General features: G+C 41.0%; 1 protein-coding gene across 2 annotated transcripts in view; it reads right to left on the bottom strand.

Moving 5' to 3' along the window:
• Window positions 1-1,721: 1,721 nt before the first annotated feature.
• Window positions 1,722-16,406, bottom strand: part of luzp1 (leucine zipper protein 1) — a 54,380-nt gene continuing 39,695 nt past the window's right edge. For both annotated transcript variants that reach the window (XM_044166580.1, XM_044166579.1), the window contains 4 exons: window positions 15,664-16,256; window positions 15,339-15,518; window positions 8,567-8,850; window positions 1,722-7,769 (listed from right to left, as the gene is read on the bottom strand). In XM_044166580.1, coding sequence (XP_044022515.1) covers window positions 8,608-8,850; window positions 15,339-15,518; window positions 15,664-16,256 — 1,016 coding nt within the window. In that variant the 3' untranslated portion in view covers window positions 1,722-7,769; window positions 8,567-8,607. The remainder of the gene's footprint in view (window positions 7,770-8,566; window positions 8,851-15,338; window positions 15,519-15,663; window positions 16,257-16,406) is intronic.

The raw sequence follows: 16,406 nt of genomic DNA, 5'->3' as shown, positions 1-16,406 counted from the left end.
TCCTATTTTGCAGATGATTTTTATTTTTCTTGTGCCTCTTTACTTCTGAATCTGAAAGAAGCCTTGACACTGCAAGCTTTCGTGATTCACAATAGGCCTCTTTCACAGCAGACATTTGAACTTGTTATAGTACGTAAAACACAGCTGTTACTGATAACATTAAGATGGCTTTGTTCTGTTCAAGCATGCACAATATCAGGACCCTGAAAATGAAGCATTTTAATATTTGGCTTTTCCTACTGTGACATGTCACATGTCAGACTAGATTTTTTGTGAAAAAGGCCTATATGATAAATATTGTATCTTTGAAATAAAAGTCTATATTTCACTATATATTTGTGCAATGGCGGAAAGTAACTACATTTACTCGAGTACTGTACTTAAACCCAATCTTGAGATACCTAATTTACTTGAGTATTTCCATTTGATGCTACTTTGTACTTCTACTCCACTACATTTCAGAGGGAAATGTGCTCAAACTGTGTGTTCAACCTAGCTCCAATGAAATATATAACATCTCATTATTTTGACTTATACTGGACTTTTACTTATAATGGGAGTATTTTTACACTGTGGGATCCGATCACTTCTTCCACCACTGTATACATGTTGTGAAATGGCAACTTCCCCATAAAGTAGCATTAAGTGCACTTCAAAAGATTTGTAGAAATTAAATCTTATGCTAATTGCAAGTAAAAGTGGCAAAATTAAGTAGAGCAGAACATTTTAATAGAACACTGGTTCACATGACAAAGTGAAACATATTTTGCCCGTTAATTTGATTTTGGATTAAGTTAAATTCTTTCACCTTATTGGCAAAATATTTGTCAAAAAGGTCTTGAATGAGGAATTCAACTCTTCTTTAATTAATACAGTTGTCTAAATGACTATTTATTTTTTTTATATATACAGTTTGATATCATTGGGATTAATAGTGTAAAACTGTATTTTTAATTTTCAAATCCCAGAGCAGGAAGTGTTGTCCCACTAACAATAACCTCAATAGACCAGAATGCAATGCAGCTGAGCACCAGGAGTCACTTGTTTTCAACCGGAACATTTTGATCTTTGGCTCTATCACGCTCTCCACCTCCACATAAAGGCCATGCAGCTGAATTCAACACGTCCAGACTTGTTCTCTGGAGTTGTACAAAACTGTTCTGGGAAAGGTAGAAAATTACCAGGCAGCTTGAGTTGAAGTGTGTAAAATGAAAAAGTTTCACCAGAAAAACTCTCCTGAGATGCACTGAGCATTACTGATGGAAAATAAAATAACTGAGGTTGGTTAATTTTACATGAAAAGTCAGATTTAACTGACTAGATTGTGTCGATTAGATTATTTAAAGTAACCTACAGCTGCAGGAATGTGAAAGTGGTGGCTTTCACAAACGAGGCGTAGCTGTTTAAGAGAAAGTTGTGTGTGCTGACTTTGCATTCCACGACAGCTTGTGGTTTTTCCCTCTTTGTACCTGACCAATTTGCCTCATTTGTCTGCCTGCTTATTTTGCATACCGTCAGCTGCTGCACACTGCTCTATTCAAACCAGGGGATTGACACACACACACACACACACACACACACAGGGTGCACCGCTATGAAATCAAAACTTGCTGAGCTTGTTCAGCAAAAAAAGCATGAAAGAGATTAACATACATGGTTGAGTTTTACGCATGATCAGCTACGCACACACATACTGACACAGGTTCCGACATGGAGACGTGTTACAAACAGGTTGGTTTTTATTTTTATTGGAATACATATGGTTTGCTGTACAGTTGGCAGCTTCAAGAGACCTACATGCAGAGTGCGCCAGCCACAGTAAGGTTAAAACATGCACAATGTATGAAGTCTAAAACAGAAAAGAAAAAAAAAAAAAACAGCCTTCCCACACAGTCCACCTGGCATTGCTGACAGACTGAGAAGCAATAATAAATCATAAAAACCCTTTTGATCTGATTTCTTTACATACATTTTTGTGTTTGACACCTCTGTTTGTCAGTCTCCTTCTTCTGCACACAAAATGAACTTATAAACACTTGGCAATAATAAAAAAAAAAGATTGATTGTACAGGCCTGAAATTCGTGTATCTGTGCATGTATGTGTGTAAGAGAGATGAGAGCCAGTTATATGTTGTTGTTTTTAATTCCTATTAGATTATTTGTGTATATATATATATATATATATATATATATATGCACACACACACATACTGGGGCCTGCACGCTTCTTTCTTTGGCAGCACTTACAAAAATACAGCACAGAAGATGTACAAACCCTGAATTTATGAGCGAGGGAGAACAGAACAGCGAAGAGGCCGGAGTACTGAATGGCCCTCGATAAAAATGGGACGACACATGGTGAACCACTCAGCACTACAGACATGCTCAGCTCTGATAAAATGCACATCGCTCTCATTCTTCAATGACTATGACACAACCCTGGCCTCTCTCTCTCTCTGATCCATGGTGTGTCATTATGTCTCCAGGTCGTGAGAAATGTCTTGCATTAAAATAACAAACACAAAAAACAGGAAGAAGTACTCTCCAGGAGTGTAATAACAATGTTGAAGATACATTATCTTGCAAAAAATATCATTCTTAAAATCAAGATGGACAAATACTTTATATTTCAATAATAAGGCCCACTTTACAAAATTACAAGATTTTCCTTAAATAAAATCTATCCGATATAGCTTCCAAAATAAGACATCATTTGTTTAACAAAGAAATAAAAACATACAAAAGCAGAAAAGAAAAAAGGAAAACCCTCAAATTCATTATTTCCCCTTAATTTGAGTATCTTAGAGACAGGGTATCCATCTGGGGAAACATTGGCACTGTCTCTAACTGTAAACTGGAAATACTGTGGAATGATTTTGGCACAATGTTAGAAGGCTGAGAAGCAGGCATAACAGGGTGCCATACCTCAAAAAATATGTTCAAACATGATTCATTCACTGAGTGCACGCCAATTTCCTTTCTTTAACTGGTGAGATGATGCTTAAATACTCTAATTTGGCTGGTGCAAAAATACATAACATATGTGACTGTGGTACATTCAGCAAACAGCTACTGAAACAGAGTTCGAATACAATTCTGGGACACAAAAGAGCGAACTTTTTGACAAAGGGGACTAAGGGGGCATTAGTCGTTTGAGGTCTTAAAGTTAAGTGCTGGTTAAGTGCAGATTACAGCCTACGCCACCCAATGACACCATGACCCTGGCTTCACAATGGAGGCCTTTGAGGACAAGGGCCTGCTCACTGCCGAGAGCCATTTCTGCCTCACCATTCCAATCTCCACTAAGTACATTCTAGTCTACTTTATAAAAAGGAAAAAACAATGACTTGTAAATAACGGATGTTTATACATACACCAGCAGAGCTTAAGAGGATTTTTGTTAACTCTTTAGTTGGTATATGAGCAGGAAAGCAGAACTAGTCTCTTTTCTCTCCACCGCTTAACCACCTCTTGTCCTTAAGAGTAAGAGTTTTCAATCATATCATTCACAGCCATGTCCTAAATATTCTGCTCCAGCAGCAGCCATCATACCGATTGTCCGATTCAACAAATGTTCAGCAAAACTGCCATCATTCAGGGAGGAGAGGAAGCGACAAAAACTCTGAAGCAGCCCCCAGTGTTTCTTTATAGCACCACAAAAGCCATTCAAGTCTTGAAACCTGTTAAGTCTTCACTTGAGTCCCAGATGACCAGTCAGTACATTCCACCATGTCAACACTACACAGGCTCTCGCCACTGGAAGCAACGGATAAGACCTATAACACGTGAGTTGTGGCATGTAGCCCAAAACACATACAGATAGAAGACTCAACTGGTCTTCATCCTGGCATGCAGAGTCCAGCTAGGTTTCAATGGACGGAGTGGATGTACAGTCGGGTGTTAGTGTACTTTGGGGCCTTGTAAGGAAGAAAGGTAGCACGCATAGCAGAGGATGCAGTTTCAACTTTGCCCTTTAAACAGCTTTCTTTGAAGCCGGTCACCAGGAGGGAAACCCTCCAACGCGTCATAAAACCTATAGTTTCCGACAGCTGGGCTCTTCCTGGACCCCCGACTTAAACGCTCTTTTCAGGGTGAGGGGGGACAGAAAGGTAGAAGAATGAAATAAAGTGAAATGAATGATAGAGGTTGGACAGTATAGTTGCAGTGAGGACGCGTGAGACTGTAGGATCGTCTGCATGGTAGACTATTGGGCGGAGGGAAACAGGTGACACAAGAACTTTGTGGCGGCAGTAAGGCAGGATGAGGGTTGAGGAGGGCATTCGTGTCAGCACTTGCATCATCAAGTTGCTATATACAGTAATCTTGACCCACAGTGATGTCAGCTGCGAATATTAAAAAGCAATCTCCGGCCCTGCATGCCAACTCAGACAAACACACGTGCACATTTGTCATTCAGCAGCTTCTTACTCAGGCATCTGTAGCAGCCTACAACACACCAGTTCACATGTCCAGCTTTAAAAACGAGAGCCCTCACTGACATATTAGTATCAACACACACCGATGGACGACCACACCACGTGTATCTCTGGCAGCAAGAGTGCAGGCAGAACTGGACATTCGATACCCTCGTCTGTTTTAATTATCCCTAAAGTGGACATCACTGCCAAGTTGTCCGTCTTCCTCCCTCCTGTATTTAGAAGCCCTGAGTCAAGACATAAAGACAGGATTAGATGTAGCCCTGAACTCTGACCTTTCAGCTACCCAGGGAGCTGCCCATCACTATCTGGTGACAGGCCTCTGGCAAAACAGCTCTCTGAACCAGCAACACATATCACCCATGTTTAGGACTAGTCTTTCCTTTTAGGAAATGAGAATCCAAGGAAGATGCAGAGAAACAGAGGAAGAAGGAGGAAGAGAGGAAAGGGGGAGGGAGGGACATTTGACTTCTCTAAAATACTAAAAGAAAAATTGGACCGGGTTGAAAAGATGAGAGATTGGTGAAGAGATGGCATTCCCTCTTGGTAAATGAGAAGAGTGGTAGTAGAAACAATAACAGAAAGACTATATGATCATCAAGTCTTGGCATGTGCACTGAGAGCCAGTCATAAAGCCAGCAGAGGCCACATGGCAAACCTTTCTGAGGCTGCGCTGCTCCCTGCGACTCAGACAGACAAATCCAAAGGACATAGCTTTTTGGGCAGTGCGGTCTATATTCTTTAAAAGGGTACTTTGAAGTTAGGTTAGAAAAAAAAAAACTTTTTCTCAGGGAACCTTGTTGTGACATCAGCTCAGGGAGGAGTTCCCTCGGAAAACCTCTTTATTTATATATATATATATATATATATATATATATATATATATATATATATATATATATATATACACACATACATACATACACACACACACACACACACACACACACACAGCTCACAATTAGCATTGCATGTAATTTATCTGCACAGCATGTATAAGTGTATGGTGCAAGTCTGAATTTGTTAGGACAATGTACCTATCTTACTGTATCTCAAGGAACAGATGAACATACTGTAGATTTCTCTAACAAAGGGTAAAAGTAATGGAAATGAACAGTGTGCATTCTGAAGGTACAGGTACATTTTAGTTTGGACTTATCACTAAACAGCCATCACCTCCTGGGGGTGGGGGGGTGGAGGGATTGGGGGCAGACCTTTTTAACAATAAAAGAACATACATATGCGGAGACTAATAAATATTACAGCTAGATGGCAGCTGGTAGAATACAGGAGAACTGAGAAATGTACTCAGACTGAAACAGGCTATCCCACCAGGGTCTGATCCAACGCAGCATTAAAATCCATAACAGCAGAGGAACTAGATGGAGACTGGGATTTAAAAGTCCCAACTTGTCACAGTTAAGGTTACATGATCTTGTCAGATGTGTTGGACTGGTGCATCAACCCATCAAGCAATTGCTCATTCTCAGCTGGATTCAATAGCAACATTCATACATTTTGTTGTGGAATCAAAGTTTACGTCGCCTGTCGTACTGAAATGAATCTCGTGTGTCAGATCTTAAATCCAGCAGGAGCCTGTTGAAAGACTCAAACATTACAGAAAAGTTTCTGTCATAGATATGCACCATTTACCTCAATGAAAACACCTTATTTTATTACTGGCCACTACTAAATTGGTTTCTACGGCACCCCCATTGCTGCAGTAGCCCCCGCCAATGAGAGATTGCTCCAACATACCAACCACAAGTTGATATTTTATGATGTAACAAAATATTACACCTCTATAGAAATAAGAAACGGAGATAAGCTGGGACGATTCGCACGGCGAACCCAGTCACACACAAGCTGGACTGTCAGATCCTTGTGGTTAAAAGTCTTGTGTCTTCCTATGACTGGCTGGCAAGTACACAGTATTTACAGCAGCACTGCCAGGCCAGGTTTGCTGGTAATCTGAAGTCCAATGTTCACTTAAAACAGAAACTCCATTTTGCTATGGCTCTCTCAAAATACATGAATGAGGACAATTGCAACAGCTGTAAAATAAAGCACCATGGAAATTGTAGCATGTTATAAACAATGCCCCCCCCCAATTATTCTTTTTGTCTACATGTGCATTGCATTTCACTGCATGCAAACTAAGATTTTTTTGTCTTGATATGGTTGAGCATAAAGGGAAAGGATAATGCAGAACAGGAAGTGAATTACAAAGAATCAAAAATAAGTGGTGAAAATGGCAAAAAGATTAAATAAGGTCCCGAACTGTCAGAAATAATGTGTGCGTGTGTGCTCCTTAACTGCAGCCAACCAGCAATCCTTTAAGCAGAGTGCATGCTGAATCACAATCTTTCAAGGGCTCTTCATTTATTACTTAGAAACATGCAAATATTTGCTCAACATCTAAGACCCCAAATTAAATCCAGTTTGAGGCTGCATGCCAGAAAGTGGTGACACGGGTTCAAAATAAACCAAAAGTTAAAAATTAGCATTTGTTTTGTTTTCTTGTTGTTTGCGCATGTTTATGTATGGTTTTGTGTATATATGTGTGAGAAAATCAGAAAAAAGCAAATATGGCCGTCAAAGCAAATATGAGTTCAGTAAGAATAAGTGAATAAGATGGTGTGAGTCAGCCATAGTAATTCGCTTCCTGTTTTTGGTCGCATTTAAGGTAGATCCTTTAGCTTGTGAAGAATTCTGCATGAAGATCCAGCTCTGTGAGATGAAGATGCATCTTAAACATCGCACTGCTGTTGATTGAAGACTGGGTTGTTTTTTCAGTGATGAAGAAAGGTTGACATTCTGATGCAGAAGCGACATATCCAGCTCCATTGAGGTCACTGTAATGGTCCTCTGAGAAAGGCATTCTCAACGATTGAGTCCTTCTTCCTCTAACTCTCTTTAAACCCTCTCTGGCATGCAGGAAAATCTCCAGCCGTCCCCAGCATGCCAGCCTCTCCCTTGTCACGTTTCGGGATTACACTATAATACATCCAACACAAGAAGCAGAAGAGGATACATGGGCTGGTGAGGCGACCTCCAAAACACTGCACAGGCACTGTCTTTCCATTTATGCCTCTTTTGGGACAGAGAAAGTTCCAGATAGGAAGAGCCGTTCACGTCTCGGCGTACACTCAGGGCCTGAGTAAGGATGTCTGTGGTTTGTTGTTCTATATGGCTGCAACTGCTTTTTCTTTTCTTTGCTTGTCATAAAAGCTGTAGATGTTGACTTTTGGAGATGGTGGGAATGGTATAGCCACTAGTTGATGTGAGACTGATGTTTGGCCCTCCTTGTGCCATCGAGAGCTTAATGGAGTGCTGTTAAGAAAAAATGAAGAGAAATATCTTACTTAATCCTTCATATTTTAACACAACTATTCATCTTCTTTAGAAGAATGATTGGTCTGTAATTTCCAAATAATTTCCTAGAAAATTTGCCAGAAAGAACAAGGTAATTGGTACTAATTATGGGGAAAATAAAGACAGTGTTCAATTGGTACACTTCCAATTAAAATTATTACAATTAATTGCCAGCAAAACTCAGAGGGTCTTTTAGTCAGTGGACAACAGGTCAGCTGAACATGTAAATATGTGAAATTTGTTCGTATACATGTCAACATGTATGAAGACTAAAGTTTCCGATAATAAATTAATGAATAATGAATGAGTATTTACTTGGGTTTAAATGGAGCTTTTCTTTTAAGAAAATTCAACAATTCCTCTGATTAGTGCTAAATTGCAAAGTTCTTTCCAGGAAACTGCTGAGGAATCAGGAAAATATTTGGAAATGATTTACAGTTCACCTGGAGCTGCCTTGCTCAAGGATGCCCCAGCAGGGTGGATGCTAACTATTCGATGCAGTGAACCTGGGGCTTCCCACTGGGGGTAACTCTACTTATTAAACCACCGCACTGCTGCCACCATGATAGTTGTACTAAACCCAGTGCTGTAAAATGTGCTACAACAATGCCGGGTCAGCTTAATACTGTAAATGTGATTTGAAACACCCTTAAGAGATATGAAATCACTGCAACAGGGGTAATTAACATCAGTTTCCTTTAACTAATGAGTTTCAGGAGTCAGAAGAAAAAAGAAAAGATTCTGCCCTCTCCTACCTGTTCTTTTGCTGTAGAAGCCCTGCTCAGATCCAGTTGGTCTAATGATGTTCAGAGTGACGATGGCTCCACGGTCTGCTCCCCGCTCCACTCCTCCCCTCGGCTCTGGTCCCTGACCCTTGACCCCGACTGGAGCACAGGTCCCCTCTGGAGGAGGCCCCTGCTGTCTTGGGCGTCCGGTCATAAGAGCTCCCCAGGTGCTGAGAGTCGCTGCTGGGTAGCTGCCGCCTCCAGGAGGCTGGGCTGTGGCTCGGGTTTGGACTGGGCTCTACGCTATCAGCAGCCTGGAAAGGATAGAAAATTTGATAAAGAAAATTCTTGTCCACAGTCTGAATTGGCAGCTGCAGCAAGTCCTTGTTTAATAAGTGGATTGGTTTGGCATTGGCTTGGTCAGAAAAACAAACACTATAATAGAGGTCAGGTCATTCAATCCCATATTTTGGAGTTGTGTATAGGAGCTCTGGGCATTTTTGTTTGGACTGTTATATTATGTGGGCATTAAATACATGCTGTTTATGTTAACTGGTGTGTGACAAGGAAAGTCTGCCATGTGGACTTCTGCCAGGGGAAAAATCCCCAACCAAAAACCCCAAACATACCCCAAGCTGAGAGATTTATAATTTGGTGGGCTGACTAGAAAACAAACCCCAAGTTACTAGTCTGTGGTGGCTACAACGGCACGTCCCCTCTCATAACCTCAGTAACCCTGCTCTAAGAAAGCAAGAGTTAGATGACGATGCAGTTCCTAAAGCACACAGAAACAGCACCCTGCTCCTGTAATTTCAGCTTTAAAAAAGCACCATAATTAGTGACATTTGGTGGGTTGGAGTTGGCTTCTGATGCTGTTTTAGAATGCATTCTCGCTAATTGGCTTTAATGGAGCCCTGCTGGACTGCCTTTCTCTGTCTCCAGGGGTAACAGACAGGAAATCAGTCACCAGCGAACCCTGCCAAGTAGGCGTGTTCAGTGTGGTCACTTCCTGATCCAGTCACCAAGGGGAGGAAACAGCAGAGTGGCATATTCTCCTTCTATGGTAAGCCACTGCTGCAAGACCAGGGGCTTTTACAAGATTGCCATGTAATGCACTTCCAGTGTTCCTCCTAAGCCAACAGGAAGCTTGTACATTGTTTAACACATTTTAAAATGTGAAAGACTTAAAATAACAAAAGTTAATAAAAAAAATACATATTTGTGTAAATATCTGGCATACTTAAAGTTAAAAGAAGTAGCTTCAAAATTACAAGTGTAATGCATTATAGAACTAAACAGCTTTTAAAAGATGTGTGGCTTCAGTAGAAGGAAAATTAGTAACTTCTGTGTGTGTGCCAGTGGAGAGCTTTTTCCCATGTGGCTGAAAGTTAATTTAAGAAAATATTTGGGCAAGAGGAACGTCAGCCTGTAATATATGCTGTTAAGTAAGTTGATGTGCCACAGCAGAGGAAATCTACTGGGAACAGCAAGTGCTGCTGTCATCACAGACCTGCTCCTGCACATCATATCAGAATGCCTTCAGCTTGGAAAACCCACGTTTATAGGCATATAATCAGAAACACTAAATCATGTCTGGCAGCACAGCATGATTATTTGACCTAAAAAAAAAAAAAAAAGAAAAGGTGGGACTAAGAAAAGCAGTGCTGTTAGGTACTTATCTCCAACTTTTATATGTCAAATGAACAGGAGAGTCATGTTCTGTGACATTTAAAGGAATAGTTTTGGACATTTTTGGATATTTGCTTATTCTCTTTCTCGCTGAGAATACGATGAGAAGAACGATACCAGCATAAAGACTGGAAACAGGGCCTGGCTCTGACCAAAGGTGATAAAATCTGCCTAGCAATACCTCTAAAGCTCACTAATTAACCCATTATATCTAGTGTGGTTATTCTGTACAGAAACCAAAGTGTAAAAACGATAAGCTGTGGGCTGGACTATTTCTAAACCAGGCTTTATGCTAAGCTAAGCTAACTGGCTGCAGCTTCATATTTACCTTACAGACATGTGAGTGGTATCAATCTTCTCACCAACTCTCAGCAAGAAAGCGAATAAGTGTGTTTTCCAAAATGTTAAACTATTCCTTTAGGCTTGTGTAGATACTTAATCTCTACAAATCATTCAGCTCATGCACTCTGGAGCTTTATGTGAAAAAAAGGCTCTCTGTTTAAGCATTATCAATACAGTTTCCAAGAGATCACTTTGAAAACCAAAGAGACACTGTGAGAAGACTCCACGCTCTCTAATACCGAATGAAGGCCAGCAGATTTAAGAAATAACACAAAGAGCGGGTCGGAGCTTCTGCAGAACAAATTATAGTCCTGCTTTAAATCTGTCTGTCTCGCCCAATTTTAAGGAACGGTGTTGTTTTGCCAATCCAAACTCTTAAATCACCTCTCCAGCAAGACAATACTCGTGACACTCCAGCTGAAATGTTCCAGAAAAGGTAAAATTTGTGTTTGATTTGCCCAGATGATGATCTGTTTATTGGTTATTTTTTATAAAAGCCATACTTTTACAACTTTTCACGGGTGATTGGTACAGTGTCTGTTGTCGATGTTCTACTACTGAAAACATACCACAGTCCAACTTAAGCTGCTGCACAGACTGTTATTCCAGAGGGCTTTTTCTGTGCGGGTCACATCAGGCAAACGGTGAATAGTAGAGCAGCTCTGATCCCACACTTTACCTTGCTGCTGCTGGTTTTTGACTCAACAAAGGATGTTTTGGTATCTCGCTCATCGGCCATATCTGCCCCGCTGTTCTCAGCCAAACATAAGTTCACGGCTCATTCATGTACAGGCTGAGGTTTCCTACTGCTACTGTGGGGAAGAATTACTATAATGCTGTTCTGTTCTGAACTCTGAGGTGTGGAATGACTGCTACAGAATGCAAGCACTCTCCATATTAACACTGACCTGTTAGGTTTATTCATATCAGAATTAGCCTTCAAGTGTGTTTTGGACCAAGTCCTGTATGGTCTACCATGTCCATTATCAGAGCATTAATAAGACTAATGCCGGGGGGACACAGGAAGTGGAAGCGTCACGCTAGGTTCTGTGAGCAGTAGCCTGACTGTTCACACCAGAAGCTCATTTCTCTGCACTGGTCAATAAGCAATTCTGCTCCTCTGCTCTTTTCTAATCACAATAAAGACCTGATCTTTATTATAACCTCATGAATTTATAACTTAAAGCTTTTTATGTGTTTCTACAGGGCGTCGCTTCTTCTGCAACAATGAGGTTAATTGCCTTGTATGATGATCTGTGGAGAAGGGCACACATACAGGCCTGTGTGTGTCTGCCCAATTGATTCACACACACCAAAAGTCTACGGTGTATGTCTACAGCTACGAGGCTCTAATCAGGCACAATGGTGATTTGAGCTAAATGCTATTGTCAGCTAATGCTAACTTGATTACAATGACAATTCTAACATGCTGATGTATAGCATTTGTATATACAGGTATAGCAGGTATAATGTTTAGCATGTTCACCATCTTAATTAAGCATGCTAGCCTGCTAATATTTGCTAATTAGCACTAAACACAAAGTGCAGCTGAGGCCGATGGGAATGTCATTAGTTTTAGTTATTTGGTCATAGTATTAGACAAATTCAAATTTTGTCATGGTGGTGCTACAGGTAAATTTAGGGGATTAACAAAGTCAGTAGACTTCATCCTCTGGACAACATGAATGTCTGCACAAGATGTCACAGCAATCAGTTGTTGAAATATTTCATTCTGGAACAAAGTGGTGGATCGACAGATCAACACTGTCATCCATAAAGCCATGCCACGAGAGTAACAAACACTTTGCACTGTTAACACTGATTTGGACAAACCAGAGCAACAATCAAGGTCAAACAGCAGCCATGGATTCAGACTAGGGCTGCAGGATATGGTAAAAAAATAAAAGAAATAAAAATAAAATCATATTGCGATTATTTTGACAGATACTACAATTGCGATAAGATTCACGATAAGTGGAAATGATCATTTTCATGTCACAATTTTCATTTTCATTGAAAAAACCTTTTAAAATCATGATGATGTGACATTTGTTCAAAGAATGTAGAAGGAGTAAACAATAACATCATAAAAAATTATATAAACAACTTTTATTTCCATGCAGACTGCAACCTTAATGGATCAAGCTTTAGTCAAAGATAGAGAAGCACTGATACTAAGTGAAAGAAAGATTAATGGGATGTCAGTTAACTGATGACTAGCTATATCCCTCTTCCATCAACCCATGTGCCTCCATCTACAAACTTGTAATAATACAAACCTCTTCTATCAACCCTTGACACTGCAATCACAAGCTAATCCCAACCTCCCACTGTCCTAACTACAGCTGTATTTATCCAAACCTCTTGGGAATGGACGCCGTTCAGACCACTGAAATGTTCTGAACATCCAAACCAAAGATGATCGGCTGTGCTCCAAGACATGCTTCAAAGCCCAATTATGAATTGAAGTATTTTTTTTTTTTGCGCTGTAGCAATTTTTGTTTGTAATTGCTATCCAAATTGAGTGACCAGTTCATGCATCAAATATCAGGATGAACAAGGTTTTACCGTACCACAGCAAACAACAAAGTGGGTTTAGGAAATTCCCATAACAAAGTGCACGACGGGCAAAAAAACTGAAGGAGTGATAAGAAGCAAGGCAGTTCAGGTCACTGCTGATTTACCACATCAGAGACAGGGAAGGGACTCATTCAAGGGCTCTAGGGTAACCAAGGCTATCAAGGGTGAGTGATGTGGAACAGGGTCAGAGGGAGGATGGTCGCCGTCCTGAAAATGCAGAGGTGGGGTTAAGGCCATGTAGTAGAACTGATATGGGCACTGACCCTGACAGAGCTCCTCAAATACATGACTTTAAGCCACTTTGTTCATGTCAGGGCTTGGATGACAAATTAAATAGGGAGATGGAAGAGAGAAAGGGAGAGGAGGAGTCAGAGACAGGAGTCAGAGGCTGTTCTCTAATGCTCTTTCTACCAGTCTATATATGTGCTGAAGGGGGGCATCAAGGGTTGAGGCTCAGTGTTTTTCATTAAGCCTATTGAGGCTAATGAGAGGGAGGGACCCTGTAGGTAATTACAGCTCTAAGGCCATGTTAGTTGCTATGTTTTTATGCAATGGCTCGTCTGGCTGGAGATGAGAGACCCCAGCTTAAGGTTTTGAGATCTGTGTTCAGTGTCTTTATGATAGGGAGAAACCCTAACCCTACTTCTGTAAGAATACAACCACAACACCGACCCCATAACCTCCTGAAGTCCTGGTCCTGACCTGGTCAATAACACTTCAATGCACTACTTCTAAAAGATGACTCCTTAAATCATGACTCAAGCATAACAGCTACAAAAACAATAACACTGTGGTACACCGCAGGATCTACTTGTGCATAGTATACTGTATAATGTCAAAAGAATTATTAAGTCTTAAGAAATCTCTCTAGAATTATCTTCTACAGCAGATCTCTGTGTGCTGTATACATGCAAGACAATTGAACTCCAGATAACTTTATTGCCTAGATCGCAAATGTGACCAAAGATGACGGATGAGACAGCAGACACTTTGCACGTTGCACTTTACATGTTAATGCATAGACACACATATATGAAATCAGAGGGCTTAATCTGGTTCTTTGTACAGAAATTAGTTGTTTATAATGTAGCTCCAAAATCAGTCTTAAGTGTTGGAGAAGTTATGTGTCAGGTTGTGCTTACAGTGGTGAAAGTTTTGCCATACTAGATGTATATCTCAAAATAACTAATTGCAGATAATAATTTCACATTAAAGCCACAAATATAAGCTCTTGCACAGTGACAGATCTACATGCAGTATGTGCAAAAAGAAGCATGTGTGTGGATTAAAACACAAACACATATTAATCCTATACATGTACTAGCGGAGGTGAGTATTTGAACAGTTATCTTCAGTAATGTTTGCGTAGAATAGCACTGCAGCCTGGCAGGGGCAAAGACTGTAATGTGGTGGCACATTTAAATAGAAAAAAAAGCTATTTTCTTTTCCTTGAGGTTTGCCTAACCTTCTTTTCCCCTGTTGAGGTCTTTTTCATTTCCATCCTCCTCCTTTTTTGTCCCACCCTTTTCTTTTTGTGCTTACTGGGGCAGCAGGAGTGGGGCCTACAGAACTGCTGTGCTAAGCTTGAAGTCGCAGAGCCTCGCGTCAGGGAAAAATACAAGCTGAGCTCTCATGCAAAGTGGACACACCAGGAGCTCAGCCCTGCGGTTATACTTTCTGGACTTTTATCTTCAAGACAAAACTATTTGCAGAGCGGTGCGGATAATACTTTCATCTACATAGCAATGCAGAGAATTTTAAAAGCCACATTATGCAGTAAAAGCTCAGGCACATGTTTGCTTTATGCCAGAAAGGTTGGAGAAATCTACCATAAATGCAGAAACAAGACACATGGGCCATCTTTTCAAGGAAGGAAGGAATTCAATTGTAAGTAATTTAAGTTTGAAGCTGTCTCCCAAGACCCAGAGGTGACATGTTTTGGGGAGACAATTGTAAGAAGAAAAACACTTTTTTTCTATTAGCTTCTGTTGATGCTTTCTGTTGATGCTTTCTGCAGTAGTTGTCCTTCCATATTGTCAAAACATTTAAGAAATACTCCAGGCATGTAAAATTACCAGAACATTGCCACTCTATATACCTCTAACACACTCTATATACCTGCATCATTTGAAAAGAACACATCTTATGACAGCAGACAAGTGTAAAAACCAAAATAAGTTGGTTGTCCTACCAGTGGTTGTTGTGTGTATGATCGGCCCCAGGACTGAGACATAACAGGTGCATGAGGTACTATCCTTCCCAGGCCTCCTGCCTCCATGGTGGGAGATGGTGAGCATTTGCCTCGGCGAAGCCCTGGTTCCTCGACTTCTCTAGTGTTAGTAACCACAGTGTTGATCCTACGCATGTACACCTGGGACAGGAAGCAACACAAAGAGCTACATTATGCAGCTATAAAGTAGTTCACTCTTATCCTCCAATTTATTATTCCTTTTTGGTAGGGAATAGTCTCATTCTCAACTCAAGACTTTGTCTCATACATTTATTTATCATCTCACCTCTGCAGGGGACGGCCTGGCTCCCTTCTGTGCCTCAGCATTTCCAGCAGCTCCTGTTCCGCTGTTTATTGTTTCTTCTGTATCAAAGGTGGTTGCCCGGTAAGCCCTCCATGTTGTCACGGCTTCTGTTTCATCCGCCGACCCACCATCAGTCATAGTCCGTGTACCCCCTCTTCCTCGGCCTGTCTCATCCACTGACGCAGTGCCCCGGTTCCTCCAGGTGCTTCTCACAGTCACATTCTTCATATCTGGTAAACTGTCTTCTTGGGAGTATTGGTTTTGTCTTTGGCGTCTCCAGCTGGTGACAGTGGTGGTGCTACTGCTACTGCTGCTTTCAAAGCCTGACTCAGTGTCATTAAAGTCTGTGGAGGTGGTGTCTGGGGACTGGAGGCTGAAGTTGCTGCGTTGGCAGCACAGTTGGCTGGTGGTGGTCTCCACTCTGGAAGTGTTGTGGAGTTTGGACCTTGATGAGGAATCATTGTGGTCGTCCACCCCACAGTCCTGTTCCTGGCATGGCTGCAAGGTGATTTCACTCTTGGGAATGGAGATCTCGTATGGGATGGAGATGCTGCCATGGTGCTCACTGCTGGGGCCTGGCAAGTAAAATTATATCATATTTTCTAAGCAAAACATTTAAAAAATGCAACAAGCTGACAGTAAGACTCACAAGACAGTAATGCAGTGTCCTTCATAATATAATTTTTTGCCATGCTAGTGGCATGGCTCTATGGATGGCACTGTCT

Source organism: Siniperca chuatsi, linkage group LG15 (genome assembly GCF_020085105.1).
Source record: "Siniperca chuatsi isolate FFG_IHB_CAS linkage group LG15, ASM2008510v1, whole genome shotgun sequence".
NCBI lineage: Eukaryota > Metazoa > Chordata > Actinopteri > Centrarchiformes > Sinipercidae > Siniperca > Siniperca chuatsi.
Note: the sequence above shows the minus strand (reverse complement) of the source record. Positions and strands in the feature narration are given on the sequence as shown.